The sequence below is a fragment of the Teleopsis dalmanni genome, chromosome 1 (assembly GCF_002237135.1).
Source record: "Teleopsis dalmanni isolate 2A chromosome 1, ASM223713v2, whole genome shotgun sequence".
Classification (NCBI taxonomy): Eukaryota; Metazoa; Arthropoda; class Insecta; order Diptera; family Diopsidae; genus Teleopsis; species Teleopsis dalmanni.
In genome coordinates, this window is record NC_051846.1 from 120,882,432 (window position 1) to 120,899,484 (window position 17,053).

Here is a 17,053-nt window from a genome sequence, read left to right on the forward strand (position 1 = left end):
TAATGCGATAAAATGGCATAATCGGAATGGCCATTTAAATTTTAAAAGTTTAAAAGAGCTTTCAAATAAGGATTTAGTTCGTGGTTTTGATGTTAAAATTTTTTCAAACCAAAAAAGTGCGTTGCAGGTTTCCGCAAAAAAGCTGAACGAGTTCCAAAAGATTTATTAGAACTTGTACATACGGACGTATGCGGTCCAATAAACGTACCGTCAGTTGGTGGTGCCCGTTATTTTGTGACATTAATGGGCGATTATTCCAGAAGAGTCTTTGTTTACTTCATTAAAACCAAAGACCAAGTACTAAAAAAATTTAAAATATTTAAGAGTTTGGCCGAGTGTCAAACAAAAAATAAAATAAAAGCATTACGTAGTGAGAATGGCAGTGAATACTTATATAAAGAATTTATCAAGTTTTTAAGTGACTCATGTATCAAAAGACAATTAACTGTATCATATACACCACAACAAAATGGTGTTGCAGAAAGAGCAAACAGAACAGTTGTCGAAATGGCTAGAAGCATGCTAGTACATACGAATCTAGAGGAGCAGATATGGGCTGAAGCGGTCACCATCTAATTCGTTAGAAAATATAACGCCGTTCGAAAAATGGGGTGGTCGGAAACCACTAGTCAAGCATTTAAGAACATTCGGTTCGCGAGCGTTTTCCTTAGATAAAATGCAACGCAAAAAATTTCGAGCGAAAGGCAAAGAATATGTGTTCATTGGATATTCTTTAAGAGCAAAAGCATATCGACTTTACGATCGAGAAATAGAAGTGATCGAAAGGCGTGATATCAAGTTTGTAGAAGGTAGCTTCAACAAAGCAAGATGTATCGAAAACAACGTTGATTATAGCATAGCAATCATGAACGTGACTAATTTGGGTCAAGCAGATGAATTGAATCAAGACAACGAACAATCATCATCTGATCCTCAAGAGGTCATAAATACGTCAAATAGCTGTCCATCTGAACATGACGTAAAATTAACGTTCGAAAATTCAAAAAGGCGTTGCGGTCCTGGTAGACCAAAAATAATTCGTACAGATCAGGCAGGTAGGCCAAGAAAATTTTTCAATACAATAAATTACATGAGTGGAAATGATGATATCGAAACCCCACAAACTCTTAAAGCGAATATTCGCTTGAGTGGGAGATTTCAATGAAGAAAGAGTTTGATGCACTTATTTCAAATAACACATGGTCGTTAGTCAATCTTCCACCTGGACAAAAAGCCATAGGTTCCAGATGGGTTTATCGTATCAAACGAGATCAATATGGTAATATTGAAAGATTTAAGTCGAGATTGGTTGCAGAAGGTTGCAGTCAGCAATTCAATGTTAATTATTATGAAACTTTTTCGCCTGTTATACGTTATGAAACAATGAGAATGTTATTGGCGTTAGCTGTTGAGAAAGAGTTGTTTCTTCATCAGATCAATATATCAAATGCATATTTAAACAGTGATCTATCGGAAGAGGTATACATGCAGCAATCCGAAAATTTTATAGATAACATATATCCCAAACGAGTTTTAAAGTTAAGGAAGGCCAATTATGGCTTGAAGCAATCGGGCCGGGCATAGAATAATACGTAAGATGCCCTTTTAAAAGCCATTGGTTCAGTCAATGCAAAAATGAACCATGCTTATACATAAAGTAAACTCAAAATACTTATAATTATATAGCAGTCTAACATATGTTGATGATCTAATAATGCCTGCTCGAATAAAAATGATTTTAATAGTATCAAGAGCAAAATAAAATAAAAATTTGATATACAAGATGTTGGTCCCCTGAGCCATTTTCTTGGTTGGGAAATATACAGAAATGAGGAATCAGGAGATATATCAGTTTCTCAGTCTCAATACATCAAGAATCTTTTGGAATTGAATAATATGAGCATGTGTCGCCCTGTCTCTACGCCTCTTGATTCGGGTTTTAAAATAATGAAATAATGAAAATTGCACTAAATTGAATGAGACTGAATATCAATCGCTGATAGGATCCCTAATGTACCTTAATATTTCCGGATATCATGTATGCTGTGAGCATGTTGACACAAAGGAATGTCGACCCACATGTAGAACATGAAGCGGGTGCACGTCATGTTTTACGATATTATTGCAAAAGCGGTGAAGCAGTCCAAGGTTTCGTCGATGCCGATTGGGCAGGTAACGATCGAGATAGAAAATCTTACAGTGGCCATACATTTTTGTTAAGTGGTACTACGTTTGCCTGGGAGACCAAAAAGCAAAATGTTGTCGCATTAAGCAGTACAGAAGCCGAATACATTGCCATGTCAACGGCAGCAAAAGAAGCAATATATCTACGACGATTATTAAATGAAATCGGTTGGTGTCATGAAAATCCTGTTACAATTAATGGAAACAACCTCAGCGCAATGCAATTAGCAAAGAATCCAAACCTTCCAATCACTACATAAGAGAGATTGTTACACTTGATGACACCAAATTAAAGTATATATCAACAAATGATAATGTAGCAGATATTTTTACAAAAAATTTACAGAAACAAAAACATGTTAAATTTGTTAGAATGCTTGGGTTAAAGTAATACTATCAAGTTTATAAGAAAATATTTAACTTGAGAAAGAGTGTTAAAGTAAAACAAGTTAAACATTTTCAACATTATTGTGAATGTACCATCTCTTAAGAAGAAGGTGGCTTTTATGACCAGCGCCAAGTTAGCAATGTTGCTGGAAAACGCAGAGCTGTATTTTTAAAAAATTTTTAAAAAATGATATTCTCGTTAGCAAGTGCCAAGTTAGCAACGTTGCTGGAAAACGCAGGGCTGTATATTCAAAAAATTTTTAAAAAATGATATTTTTGTTAACATAAGGAATTAAACTTAAACAAAAGGCATTATTCTTATAGAGTTTTGAAAGATCTTTCGATTGGCATTTACCAATTTGAAATACGATGCGTATTTTTCAAATTATAGGGAAAATAAAAATCCACCAAAATCGACTTTTTTTGAAAAAGTTTATTTTTAGAAAAATCTAGAAAAGGTACAATACTGCACGCAAATACATCTAATAGAGAATTAATCAAGCTATCAATAGCAAAACAAAAACATGAAAATCGAGAAGACCAATTTTGAGAAATTTGATGTCAAAGTTAAAATTCTAAACTCGTCAAATTTTAAGCTTTTTAAAAAATGTAAAATGCAAAAGTATAAAAAAAATGCTCACGAAACCGATTTAATCGAATCATTTCAATATCTTTACTAAAGTATATAAATATTATTAAAATAAGTATATATTTTGCACATGTTCTGATATAATTGCATTTTATTTAAATTTCGAATGAGGTACAACCAGCACGCTCAAAGTTCCTAAAACTAGATTGATCACTCTTTTAAACGAAACTAATTTCACAAAAATGGAGTAGAACTTTTTTAAATTATATATATATAAAAAGGTGATCTTTTTACCAAAAAATATATGTTAACTAACACCATTCTAATAACATATTAAGGTGAAAAGCTGTACAATGCTAAAAACTCACCACCACTGTAAAGTTTAATAAAGAACTCTCTTAAAGGTATTTATAGCGGTTATATTCTGTGTTAGGGGACTTATTATTAAAAAATTATTAGTAAATATTTAATTAATTATAAATTTTAAAGGGTACAATGTTGCACGGTATTTTTTTAAGAAAATATACATATTGTAGAATATTTTGGTATATAAATCATTAAAAATGAGTAGACAGATTTTCTAAAGCGGAACAGATCGTTTGAAACTACTTCAATTTTTGCAAATAAAAACTACATAAAATAATTAAAAGTAGTGAAAAAATAAAAAAACTAATTATGTAATTTTACTTTGATGGAATAAGTTTTTTTTAAATTAAAATGTTCAACACAAACTTGTAATTTTTATGAACTTAAAATATATTAAATATTGAATTGAATTGATCATTTATTAGTATTCGTTGTCAGCATTGTCGCGCATAAAAAATCACTCCGTAACTTTCGTTGTTTTCTAAGCGAATAACTTAAAAAGTGATATTAGGCTTATCACAAATAATTGAGACAGTGACTCTTAAACAAGATTAATAAAAAATAATAGTGCCCGATAAAATAAAATATTATTATATTATAATATTATTATAATTTTGACTTCGTTTCCGAATTTGTTTACTTTTTTCCAAATCACACACACTTGAAAACAGCTGATAGAGACAGCAAACAAAGCTTAAAAACTCAAAAACAAATTTACTAAAAAATGTTGCAAACGGCTAGAATAACTAAACAAATTACAAGTTGCAAATTTGAAAAATTGTGGAATTGTGTAATTAAATAACAAACTTATGCTAAATAAATAAAATAAATAAATACGCGAAAGGACGACTCAAAAATTTTTTGTTTGATAAATTCTTAAGTAAAATTGAAATTTATATTATACTTATATTAAAAATATATACATATTTATATTTTTTAATAAATATTTTATTTTTCGTGCCATTTAAAATAGAACTTTAAAGGTTTATAATTAAATAATTAAAAAGTAGGAGTTTCTTTTTCACAACAAATTACTCAGAGACAGCTCACTTCAATTACTGCTCAGCTCACTTCCGCGATACCAACCACGATATGCTAATTAATAGATCACCGCCTCCGCATAGCGGAGGAACAAACCACTCACCCATATGCTACCCAACAGCAGATGGTAGTTCTGAAAAGCCAACCACGAACCAAACAGCAACGCTGAACAAACAATCCCAAAGGCAACGCTCATACTCGGTAAGTGAAACTTCTTGCAAACACTCAAGCTATCAACCGCAAAGTTCAGCATCATCTTCGAAAAATAACACAGCATCAGCGCAACAAAATATTGCAGCGCAACATGTTAACATATTGCCAAATATATTGCAAAAGAATAGTAACATAGCAAAAATCCTGATTCACCCAAAGTTCGTGGCAGGGATAAATATATTCAAATCATAAAAAGAAAACGTAGCCCGAAACAAGAAAATGCTAACAATCCAATCTCAAATTGTAAGGAATAGAAAATATTTCGACAGTGAATGTTTTTGCCGTTCTAGCCAGATGATAAAAATACCAGACCCGCCCCTACCCAGAAACCGCCACCCATATTTCAGCGTGAAAAAAAATCAAACGCTGTTATATACTCCCTAACACAAAGTATTGGCAAAGATTCATTCCATGTTGTTTCTCTTCGTAAAGGAAATATCGATGAAACAAAAATTTCGATCAACGAAGAAAAACATTACAGAACAATTGTAAACAACTTCGAAAAAAATGGTAAAAATTTTTACACATATCAATTAAAAAGTGCCAAAGGATTAACAGTGGTTATAAGAGGAATAGAACCAGATTTGAGCACAGCAGAATTTAAAGAAGCACTTGCAGAAAAAGAATTTAAAGCAAAATCTGTATACAACATTAAAAACCGCGATAAAGTTTCGACACCGCTATATAGAATAGAGCTTGAACCTGAAGGAAAGAAACTCAAATCGAACGAGGCTCACCCAATTTATTCGCTACAATTTCTGTTCCACAAAAAAATATCAGTAGAAGAACCGCATAAGCGTAAAAACCCGGTGCAGTGTACTAATTGTCAGGGATATGGACGTTCGAAGTCCTATTGCACACTCCGCAGTGTTTGTGTTGCATGTGGCGACTTTCACCGCACTAAGGATTGCACATCAAATAAAAAGGACCCAACAACAAAAAAATGCGGAAATTGTGGAGGCAACCACACCGCTAATTATAATGGATGTGTAGTATACACTACCGAAAAACAAAGAATGTTTCCAGCATTGTGTCCTCGCTCTCAGTCAGTAATCCGACCACAACCTATTCAAACGCGATCTCAGCCAAATGCTCTATCCGACTCCAACAATACGTGTACACGAATTTCATATACTAACGCTGTTAGAGGAGTCACTGGCCCATGCAACATCCAAAATGGAAGTTCTACTAAACCATCTCCAAATATCGAAAACATGATCCAACTGTTTATGGAAAATATGACACAATTTATGAACACCATCCAAAATATGATGTAGGGAATGATTCAAAATTAAAATATTCTACTTTCAATCCTATCCAAACCATGAATGCAATCAAAATTTGATTCTGGAATGCTAACGGCTTAAGCCAACATAAAAACGAACAATACATTGTTCTTACAATCACATCAAATTGACGTCATGCTTATCTCAGAGACCCATTTTAACGAGAAAAGCTACTTTAAGATACCTGGTTTCATACTCTACGATTCGAAAAGAGCAAGAAACGGAACAGATCCGTCCTCATAAAAAATAACATTAAACACTTCCCAACTCACAACCTTGAAGCAGAATATATGCAGGCGACAAGCATATGTCTAGAAGAGTACATAAAAGGTTTGACTATAACCTCAATTTGTTGTTTACCAAGATATAAAATAACGGAACTTCAATTCGAAGAATATTTTACAAAGCTTGAACCCAAGTTCAAAGCGGCCGGCGACTTCAATGCCAAATACATTCTGGGGCTCAAGACTTATATCACCAAAATGAAAATCCCTGATGAACGTGATATCAAAACTCGACCTTAACATATCCTCCACTGGCACACCAACATACTGGCCTTCAGATCGGAAAAAAACTCCAGACGTCATTGATTTTGCGGTAACAAAGAATTTAAAAAGAGATCATCCTTAGAACTCTCCTCTGATCACACGCCGACTTTTATTCTGATTAGAAACACAACAATAGTCAATCCAAAATCTGATGAAAAACTCACAAACCAGCACACAAATTGGCTAAAATTTAAAAAATATGTTAGCTCACATATTAACACCGACACTGCCCTAAAATTAAATATTGAAATTGACAAGGCCTTACAGGACTTCACAGCTTTACTTCAACAAGCCGCTCGAATATCAACCCCATTCCCAATATCCCACAAATCTATAAACTACCATATATCGAATGAAATTGCAACTCTTATACAGGAGAAACGACAAGTACGACACCAATGGCAACAGCAAAGATCTCCCCGAATTAAAAGACAACTCAAGAATCTGAAGAAAGCACTTCAGTGATTACTTAAAGAAAAAAATCGCATAGAATACGAAAATTTTATTTCACAATTGTCTTCAACGCAAACAACAAACTATTCCCTTTGGAAAGCCACTAAACTCAAAAAAAGCCAGTTATACACAGAGCACCCCTCCGACTCACAGATGGAAACTGGGCTAAAAGCGATGAGGAAAAGGGTGCTGCTTTTGCAAATCATCTTAACTATGTATTTACCCCAATCTCTACTTTAACAAAACTTGACTCTCTGCCTTACTTCACACGAAACGACAATATGGCAATTTGCTTCAGTAAAAAACCACTAAAAAGCTAAATCAAAAATTTAAACACCAAAAAAGCCCCAGGCTACGACCTAATTACAGCGAAAATGCTAAAAGAGATCCCACAAATCGCCGAAGACCAACCACTTTTTATTTATAACGCTATTTTTAGGACTGCATATTTTCCAAACGACTGGAAGCTATCCAAAATCATGATGATACCCAAGCCCGGAAAGGACCCCGCTCAAGTCACCTCATATCGACCCATAAGTCTGCTTCCAATTCTCTCAAAATTATTTGAAAAACTTTTTATAAAACAACTGATGCCCTACATAAATAAGAAAAGAATAATACCTAACCACCAATTTGGATTTAGAGAAAAACACAACACAATAGAACAAGTACACCGCATAGTATGAGTAATTAAGGAAACGTTTGAGAAGAGGCAGTATTGTTCAGGCGTCTTTCTAGACATAACTCAAGCCTTTGACAAAGTTTGGCACGAAGGATTGTTTTGGAAACTTGAGAAACATTTACCATACAATATATCCTCACTTATCAAAAACTACCTTTCAAATAGATGATTTGTTATAAAACAAAATTCTTTTGTCTCCAATGCCTTCCCCATTATGGCCGGTGTACCGCAAGGTAGTGTACTGGGCCCCTTGCTGTACCTGATTTTCACAGCAGACATGCCAACCAGTGACTGTACAACAACATCAACATTTGCGCACGACACTGCCATTCTTAGCCATAGTGACGACCCATTCACAGCCACAAAATCAGTTCAAGACCACCTCAACTGCAAAAATGGCTCGATCTCTGGAGAATAAAAGTTAATGAATCGAAAAGTGTACACATAACTTTCACTTTTCGATGAGATACCTGCCCTGCCCTTCATATTAATGGAAAAGTAATACCACAATGCAATGACACAAAATACTTAGGAATGCACGTCGACCGAAGGCTTACTTGGAAAAAGCATATAGAAACCAAAGTACCCTAAATTAAACTCAAACAACAAGAACTAAACTGGCTAATAAACAAAAATTCTAAACTTAATCTCACCTATAAAGTGCAACTTTACAATACAATTATAAAACCCATATGGACCTACGGAATTGAACTCTGGAGCTCTGCTTCTCCATCAAACATTGAAAAACTTCAAACAACTCATTTAAAAATCCTCCGGCAATTGTCAGTGCCCCCTGATATATAAAAAACGCAAATATTCATAGAGATCTTCGAATTGACACAGTCACAGATGTAATTATCAGCAACACACAAAAGTACAAAATTAAACTCAGGAACCATCAAAATCCACTTGAAAGCAATCTTACCCAAAGCGCTGGTACTCAGCGACTCAAAAGAAACTATATAAACCCGGCTATTCAAGAATAACGCCCGACATGGTAACGAAATTGGACGAAGCTTTGACTAAGAACAGTTAATTATCTATTTTTCTTTTTTTCAAATATTTTAATACAGCAATTAGCACCGAAAATTTATTGTTAGTTCTAAGTTGATTTTTAGAAGATTCAATAAAAATCAAAATAAAATTTAAAATAAAAAAAAAATGATATTAAAAATATAAGATTAATTTTATAAAAATTTAACAGATTAGAAATATTAATTATTTTTTTATAATTATATTTATATATATTATATATATACTAAAACTATAAAAATTAAAGTGCACCAATGTTGCAGCGGAAATATAACAGTTTTCTACATATTTCGAACTTGATTAAATATAATATTAAGTTAAAAACTTATTATGTCAAGCATAACATAATATTAGTGAAACAAAACAAAACTTGTGAAATTGTGTCATAAAAATAAAATTGTATGCACTTAACCAATAAAGATGGCATCATCGAACATCGCATCATCGATTCGGGTCCCAAATTTAAAAATAATCTTTATTTTATTTATTGTACAATACTGGAAAGTGAACTTCAATTTCTTTCATTAATAAAGTAAATAACAATGAAAAAACACTTGAATGCGCTATTGTTTTCTAAATAATTAAGACAAATCGATATAAAAGTGTATGTAGTAACAAATCCATACAATTGAAAAACTGCTAAAATGTGTTCTTGCGTGAAAACAAAAAAATAAAAATAAAACCAAAAAGAAAAAAAAAATCAACTAAAGGATATTATATCATTCTGAAAATAAATTTGTTTATTAAAATAGTGTTATGACTAAAATATTGTATAAAAATAATAACATGTTTTAAGCATAAAAACAAAAAAAAACAAAAAAATAATTAAACAAAATTCAAATGTATTAAAGTAATGTTTCATTTAAAGAAATAAAAACTTAACCTCAAACAATAATAATATGCAAGTATATTTTTTTTTTACTAACAAAACAAAAATTCTATAATATATAAAAAAAAATATATATTTTAATAATAAAAAATAAATAAAACCAAAATAAAAACAAAAAATTGTATACATGTATTGCACTATGTTTTCAATCTTCATGTGAAACTACTGAAGTGCCAATCGATGTAACAACAGCAAAAACTTATCCGAAAGAAGAACCAACAACAAAAACTTGTAACAGGAATTTTCAGATGAAAGAACCAAAAACTAAAGTTTTAAAATCAATTTTGACGACTCCATATAAAGAATCATCAGCTTTCTACTGTAAACTTTGTACTGAAATTAAACCGAGGCCTACACAACCGATGGTCACATTTCTCAATTATCATATATAAATTTGTTCATCAAGCGTGACTACTTTAAATTCAATAAAATTAAGAACTTAAGAATTCAACAATTTACAGAAAAAACCAAAGACACAATAATTTTTATAGAAGATCTGATTAAACAAAAATGTTAAATTTACTTATGATTAATTTATTTACTTGATTTTATATCGTATTTTGTAAATACTATAAAAAGAAATTATTATTATTATTAATTTTATTATAATTATTTATTATTTGCCCATGTTAGTTCAGGTTATTTCCATTAGATATCGGATATAAAAAATTATGTGTCTCAAAGCTAAGTTCGACAGGCCTCAAGCCAATATCGTGAAATTCATATTATAAGAAATATTAGATAACAAGGGGGACATTACTTGGTATCTTATAGTGAAAATAATAATATTATTGTCTCAAATGGCAATTAAATTATATCAATTAGATAAAAAATCATTTAAGAACAAATACAGGAGAGCAACATCAGTTGCTCAAAATTTAGATAGTGTATAATATTTGTTTACTGGAAGTGTAAACAAAATCCAACTTTTATTTAAAAAAAAAAATTTCAATAAAAGCTAAATAGCTTTAACCTATCCATCTTTGATCAATTGCCTGTAATCATCATCACCTACTGGTAGATGGAGTGGCAACAGATCATAAATAAAATCAGTGCTCATAAAGAAGTTTTTAACAAGTCGTACAAAAGCCTAAATATAAACAAGCATACGACAGTAGAAACTAGTGCTGTTTATAAAAATTTTCATTTTCCTTTAAAAAAGAAAATCACAAATTAAAACCTTGAAAATTAGATATAAAAAAATCAGTTTTGCTCATTATTTGACCTGTATGAGCTGTAATGATCACGCAGGTAACCGCAAATTTATTTTTGCATTATAAAATTTTGATTTTTTTGTTGTAGTTACAGTTATTTTACTGTTTATAGAAAAGTTTTAAATCCTTTATTCAAGGAAAAGAAATACATAATATAATAAGGAAGTATCTAAATAAAATTAAATTAGTGTATAAGCAAAATTGTATAAAAGAAATGAATATTTGAATTAATATTTAGTTTTAAGAAATATATAAAGCGAGTTTGTACGTTATTTAAATTTCCATTACAAATAAAATAACAAAAACAATATATTAATTTCATCAAATTTTCATGTATTTTATATTATATTAAAAATTTTGTCAAATAAGATTTTTTAAATATAAATAATAAATATAAGTTATTTAAAATGCAAATTTTTTATTTAATATAAATAATATTTAATAATAACATATTTAATAATAATATATGTTATAGTACATATCTATATACATAAAAGAAAGTTGTGTTAGTTACACCACTCATAACTCAAGAACGGCTGAACCGATTTTAATTATCTTTGATTTGTTAGAATCGTCTCCGCTCCGAATAAAAGAATACATTATAAAATATTGGAAAAATCCACTAATTTTAGCAAAAATAATAATTTTGTAAATGCTGTTTTAAACTGTTGACAATTCGACAGTTTGAGTGATATTGATTTCTTTTTAAATTTTTTTTTCAAATATTTCAAATTTCAAATATAATAAATTCAAATATAATAAATAAATATTGTTATCAATATACCATCGAATTCACGTGACCTGTGGAACAAATATAAGGATAACATGTCAGAAGACATTTTACATAGAATTCGTGTCAGTTCAAGAAATCCCAATCTTAAGGTGAATGATGGAATGCATAATCAGGCTTTGCTCTGATCGAAGACATATGTTACCATACCTGCGGTAGTTTGTTAGTCAGATTAGCAATGCGTGGAATAAATAACGCATTTAATAGAGAATTGGAACGTGAACGTGAATATGATCAACATGAATTAGACCAATCAGTTCAAACTAATGTACCTCTATTGAATCCGCAACAGAAGGAAGTTTAACATTAATGAAAGCGATTGATGAAGAAAATGAACGTGAATATGATCAACATGAATTAGACCAATCAGTTCAAACTAATGTACCTCTATTGAATCCGCAACAGAAGGAAGTTTAACATTAATGAAAGCGATTGATGAAGAAAATGGTGGCTTTTTTTCATGGACGCCCCCGGTGGAACTGGTAAAACATTCCTCATGTCATTAATTTTGGCCACTGTTCGTGCGAGATCCGACATTGCGGTAGCAGTTGCTTCTTCTGGAATAGCGGCTACATTGTTAGAAGGATGCCGTGTGAATCATTCAGCGTTAAAATTGCCGTTAAACCTTCAAACTACCGAGCAACCGATATGTAATATTGTGAAGCATTCTGCAATGGCTAAAGTTTTAGTAGCATCTAAAATCATCATCTGGGACGAATGCACAATGGCGCACAAACGCGCATTAGAAGCACTTGACAGAACATTGAAAGATCTTCGCAATGACTGGAGATGTTTTGGAGGCGCAATGATTTTACTGTCTGGCGATTTTCGCCAAACACTCCCAGTCATTCCAAAATCGACTGCTGCCGACGAAACAAATGCTTGCCTTAAATCATCAAATCTTTGGCGCTATGTAAAGAAACTTCAGCTGGTAACAAACATGAGAGTTGCATTGGTCAACGATACACCGGCTGAAGAGTTCTCCAAGCAATTGCTGTTAATCGGTAATGGCCGTGTGGCTGTTGAAGAATCGAGCGGATTAATAGCATTTCCTTCAAATTTTTGCAATTTCGTCTCATCAAAAGACGAACTCATCAATGAAGTATTTCCAAACATCATTGATAATCATAAAAACTGAAAATGGTTGAGTGAGCGAGCAATTTTAGCAGCTAAGAACAAAGATGTGAATGACTTAAACTTTGTAATTCAAAATCAAATCGTTGGTACTCTGCATACATTCAAATCTATTGACTGTATAATAAACGAAGAAGAAGCTACCAACTATCCAACTGAATTTTTGAACTCCTTGGATATGCCTGGCTTACCATCGCACAATTTACAATTAAAGATTGGTTCGGTAGTCATTATGCTTCGAAATCTAAACCAACCAAAACTATGCAATGGAACGCGATTAGTGATAACAAAACTGATGGCCAATGTGATTCACGCAATGATACTCAAAGGAAAATTCAAAAGTGATGAAGTTCTCATTCCGAGGATTCGAATGATCTCAATCGATATGCCCTTTGAGTTTAAACGAATTCAATTTCCTATTCGGCTTGCATTCGCTATGACTATAAATAAATCACAAGGCCAATCCTTTAGTGTTTGTGGTCTGAATCTAGAAAATGCATGTTTTTCACATGGTCAATTGTACGTGGCATGTTCACGTGTAGGCAAACCATCTGCTTTATTTGTTCTTGCGCCTGATAAAAAAACAAAAAATATCGTATATCACAAGGTTCTTTATTGAAGAGTGTCAACCGGAGTGCAACCCATAGGTTCTTGCTGACAGACCATTAAAATAATTAATTATATATCAATATCCTAATAAACTATTGAATACAATAAATTTTTTGTATTCATTTTATTACGTTAATAAATTTCTAAATTTAGTTTACCTATAATTTAATATAACATTTATTGACTGTTACGCGGTACGAAGTTCGCGGGGTCACCTAGTTTAATAATAAAATAAATTTTATGTAATAAAATGAAACAAAAAAACATGTTTTTAATTTTCTGCATAGAATAACAAAAAAAAACATAAAACCGTACAAACAAAGCAAATGCTTTCATCCCTCAAATAATTTGTGTGATGCACGTTTGTTTGCATTTTGCGCTCTCACTTCACCTTTTGCTTACGAAGTCTTCGAAGTTTTTCACTGCACTTAAACTTCGAAGACTTCGAGAACAAAAATTCACGAAAACTTCGAAGTTTTTTCCAACTTCGAAGACTTCGTTGAAATGCGAATATTCGAATAATCGAAGAACTTCGGTTTTTTAAAAACTTCGAATAATGTGAACAGCACTAATATCGAGTTGTTATACCTCAAAAACTTAGAAAAGTTATCCTTAATTTGCTTCATGAATCTCATTTAGGGATAGTTAAAACCAAAGCATTGGCTCGAACGTTTGTTTGGTGGCCAAAATTAGATTCAGAAATAGAAGAACTAATAAAAGCATGTATTTCTTGCCAAAAACTGTTGCCTAGTCCTGAAAAAAGTTCACTAATTCCCTGGAGACCAACAAACGCTGTTTGGCAAAGACTGCATATTGATTTTGCTGGTCCGGTTAAAAATTTTCATTTTTTTGTTATCGTTGATTCTTACTCTAAGTGGGTTGAAGTGTTTAAAACCATAAAAATAACCTCCAATTTTGTCATTTCCAAACTAAGAGAAATTTTTTGCCGTTTTGGAATTCCACATACTCTTGTCAGCGACAATGGCAGACAATTTGTATCTGAAATTTTTAAAAACTCAAAACTTTAAAAATCAAATACATTTTAACTGCTCCAGGTTAACCATCGACCAATGGATAGGCGGAAAATTTTGTTAAAACGCTAAAAAATCAATTTAAGCTAATTTGAATTCGAATAAAAATGAAAATCTTGATATCGTACTTAATCGTTTTCTCATGGACTATCGTAATACCAAACATTGCACGACGGAAGAAAGTCCGGCTCAAATATTACTGGGTAGATCCATAAGAACACGATTTGATTTTATTAAACCACCCTTAATTTATGATAAGATTATTGAAAAGTAAGAAAAATATATTTCTAATTACAAAGGTCAGTAGATTTCAAGAAAGGACAAAACGTTTTTGTTCGTGATTACACCAATACTAATAAAAAATCGTGGACTCCAGCAACAATTAAAGAAAAAATTGGCCCACGATCGTTTTATTGTGTCTTACCCAATCAAAGAATCATAAAACGACATATGGATCAGATACGATCAGGAACAGGTGAAAACCAATTCGTCAGTAATGAGTTCATATCAAATTCGTATAATTCTGATTTGTCAAATTTAAATGATTCAAATATAACAGTTGGACCACTACAAAATTCTGTTGTAGATTTAACAAATGAAACGTTTAATGAAAATAATGTATTATCGCAAAATGAAAATTTACATGAAAATTTATTGAATAGAAATGAATTACAGCAACAAATTATTTTGAATGAAAATAATAATGAACAAAATGAAATGAATGTTGAAACTAATAGATATGCAGGAATATTAAGACCTAGACCTAGAAATAAAAGTACTTGAGACATTTAAAAATACTTAATCGATAATTAAAATAACAAAAAAAAAACCAAAAATAAGGGGAGCATGTTACATATGTGGCGGATTTGGCAACCACAGATAATTATCAAAACACAAAAAGCACGATGGCAACGTTGTGACTTGACAAGCAGAAAACGTATAAAAGCAGAACGCTGGTAAGCATCGCTCTCTTTTGCATTCGAGCCGTCAGCAACCAAGGAGTTATAGTGGAACAATAATACCACAATTGGTGACACCGAACAAGGTAATAAAATAAAATTATACAGAAAGCAAAAACGAATAAGTCGTTTTCACGACTAAATAATTAAAGAGATAAAAAAAAAACAAAAACCAAAAAATTTTGCGCACATAATTTTTTCATCGGAATTGTTGGCGACTAATATGAGCATGACAGAAGCCAATCAGGAAATAAACAGCCCCAATTTGGCAGCTGCATCAGCACCCAGTCAAGCCGAACAAGGTCAGAGTGTAGAAGCGATGGGCGTGGTCAAATTACCACCTTTCCTTCACTCTGATCCCGAATTATGGTTCACGCAAATCGATGGGTTACTGCATGTCAATAGAATAACATCAGATGTCTCCAAATACTACACAGTCATCACGGCACTTGACGCAAATACACTTGGCCAGGTAGCAGACATCGCAAAGAAGCCTCCAGTTTCCGACAAATACGCAACATTAAAAGAAGAATTGATCCGACGCTTTGGTGAGTCAAAGCAAAAACAACTCATCAAATTGCTTACAAACTTAGAGCTATCAGACAAGCGACCGTCTCAATTACTGCGTGACATGCGCAATTTAGCGGGTACAAACATTTCTGAAGATGCCCTTTCAACTCTGTGGGCACAACGCTTGCCCAGCAACGTTAGATGTATTTTGTCTGCATGTAACGCCGGCAGTTTGGAAAGCATGGCAGAATTAGCTGACAGGATAATGGACAATTTACCAACACCGCAGTTCGTTATGGCTGCAACAACTGGTACTCATTTTAATCAATCGTCATCGCCGTTAGAAGCGCGAGTACTTGCATTAGAGACAGCAGTACAGCAAATTATAAGCAGCTTGGGTGAGTTAACGATGCAGTTAAAACCGAGCAGTCGTGATAGAAGTACGGACCGTCGTCACGAAAAAAGAGATCGCAAGCAGAGCAATATGAGAAACAAAGTATGCAGTTACCATACACGATTTGGGTCCAGGGCGTTTAAATGCACTCCACCATGTGAATTCAGCAAGGCAGCTGAAAATCACAGCTCAACACCAACAGCGGAAAACTAAAAACGTTATCGCAAACAAGTGCGGCATGCGATAATGAACCTCCCTGCTGCACGATCGAGACCCGTCTTCACGTCTTTGACAAACTAAACAAATTGAACTTCTTAGTCGACACAGGTTCAGTTGTCTCAGTTGTGCCAGTTACTCTCATCAATAGTAAACCAAATCCGATTACAAGTAAAGACGTCAGATTATATGCAGTGAACAACACAACAATAAATACATTTGGAGTAAAAAGGTTGAAAGTTGACCTAGGTCTTCGCCGTGAATTTTGTTGGAGTTTCATTATAGCCGACGTAAAATCACCGATCATAGGAGCAGATTTTTTATCCAGATTTGGTCTCATACTAGACATAAAGAGAAAAAAGCTAATTGATCCGCTAACAACGTTAAATGTGATTGGGGCAATCAAAAAAGTCACCACACACTCGATCTCAACGCTGCACAAAAATAGCAATCTCTTCACAATAATCAATAAATACATTGACCTAGCTAATCCCAACTCGTATCGCCTTCCGAAAAACTCGCAGGT

The 17,053-nt window shown here is 32.6% G+C and overlaps 1 protein-coding gene across 1 annotated transcript; it reads left to right on the forward strand.

The window, feature by feature from the left end:
- Positions 1-15,630: 15,630 nt before the first annotated feature.
- On the forward strand, positions 15,631-16,524 carry LOC119665805. The gene has a single exon (XM_038075054.1). It carries the CDS (start codon positions 15,631-15,633, stop codon positions 16,522-16,524), a length of 894 nt encoding a protein of 297 aa, XP_037930982.1.
- The last annotated feature ends 529 nt before the right edge of the window (positions 16,525-17,053 follow it).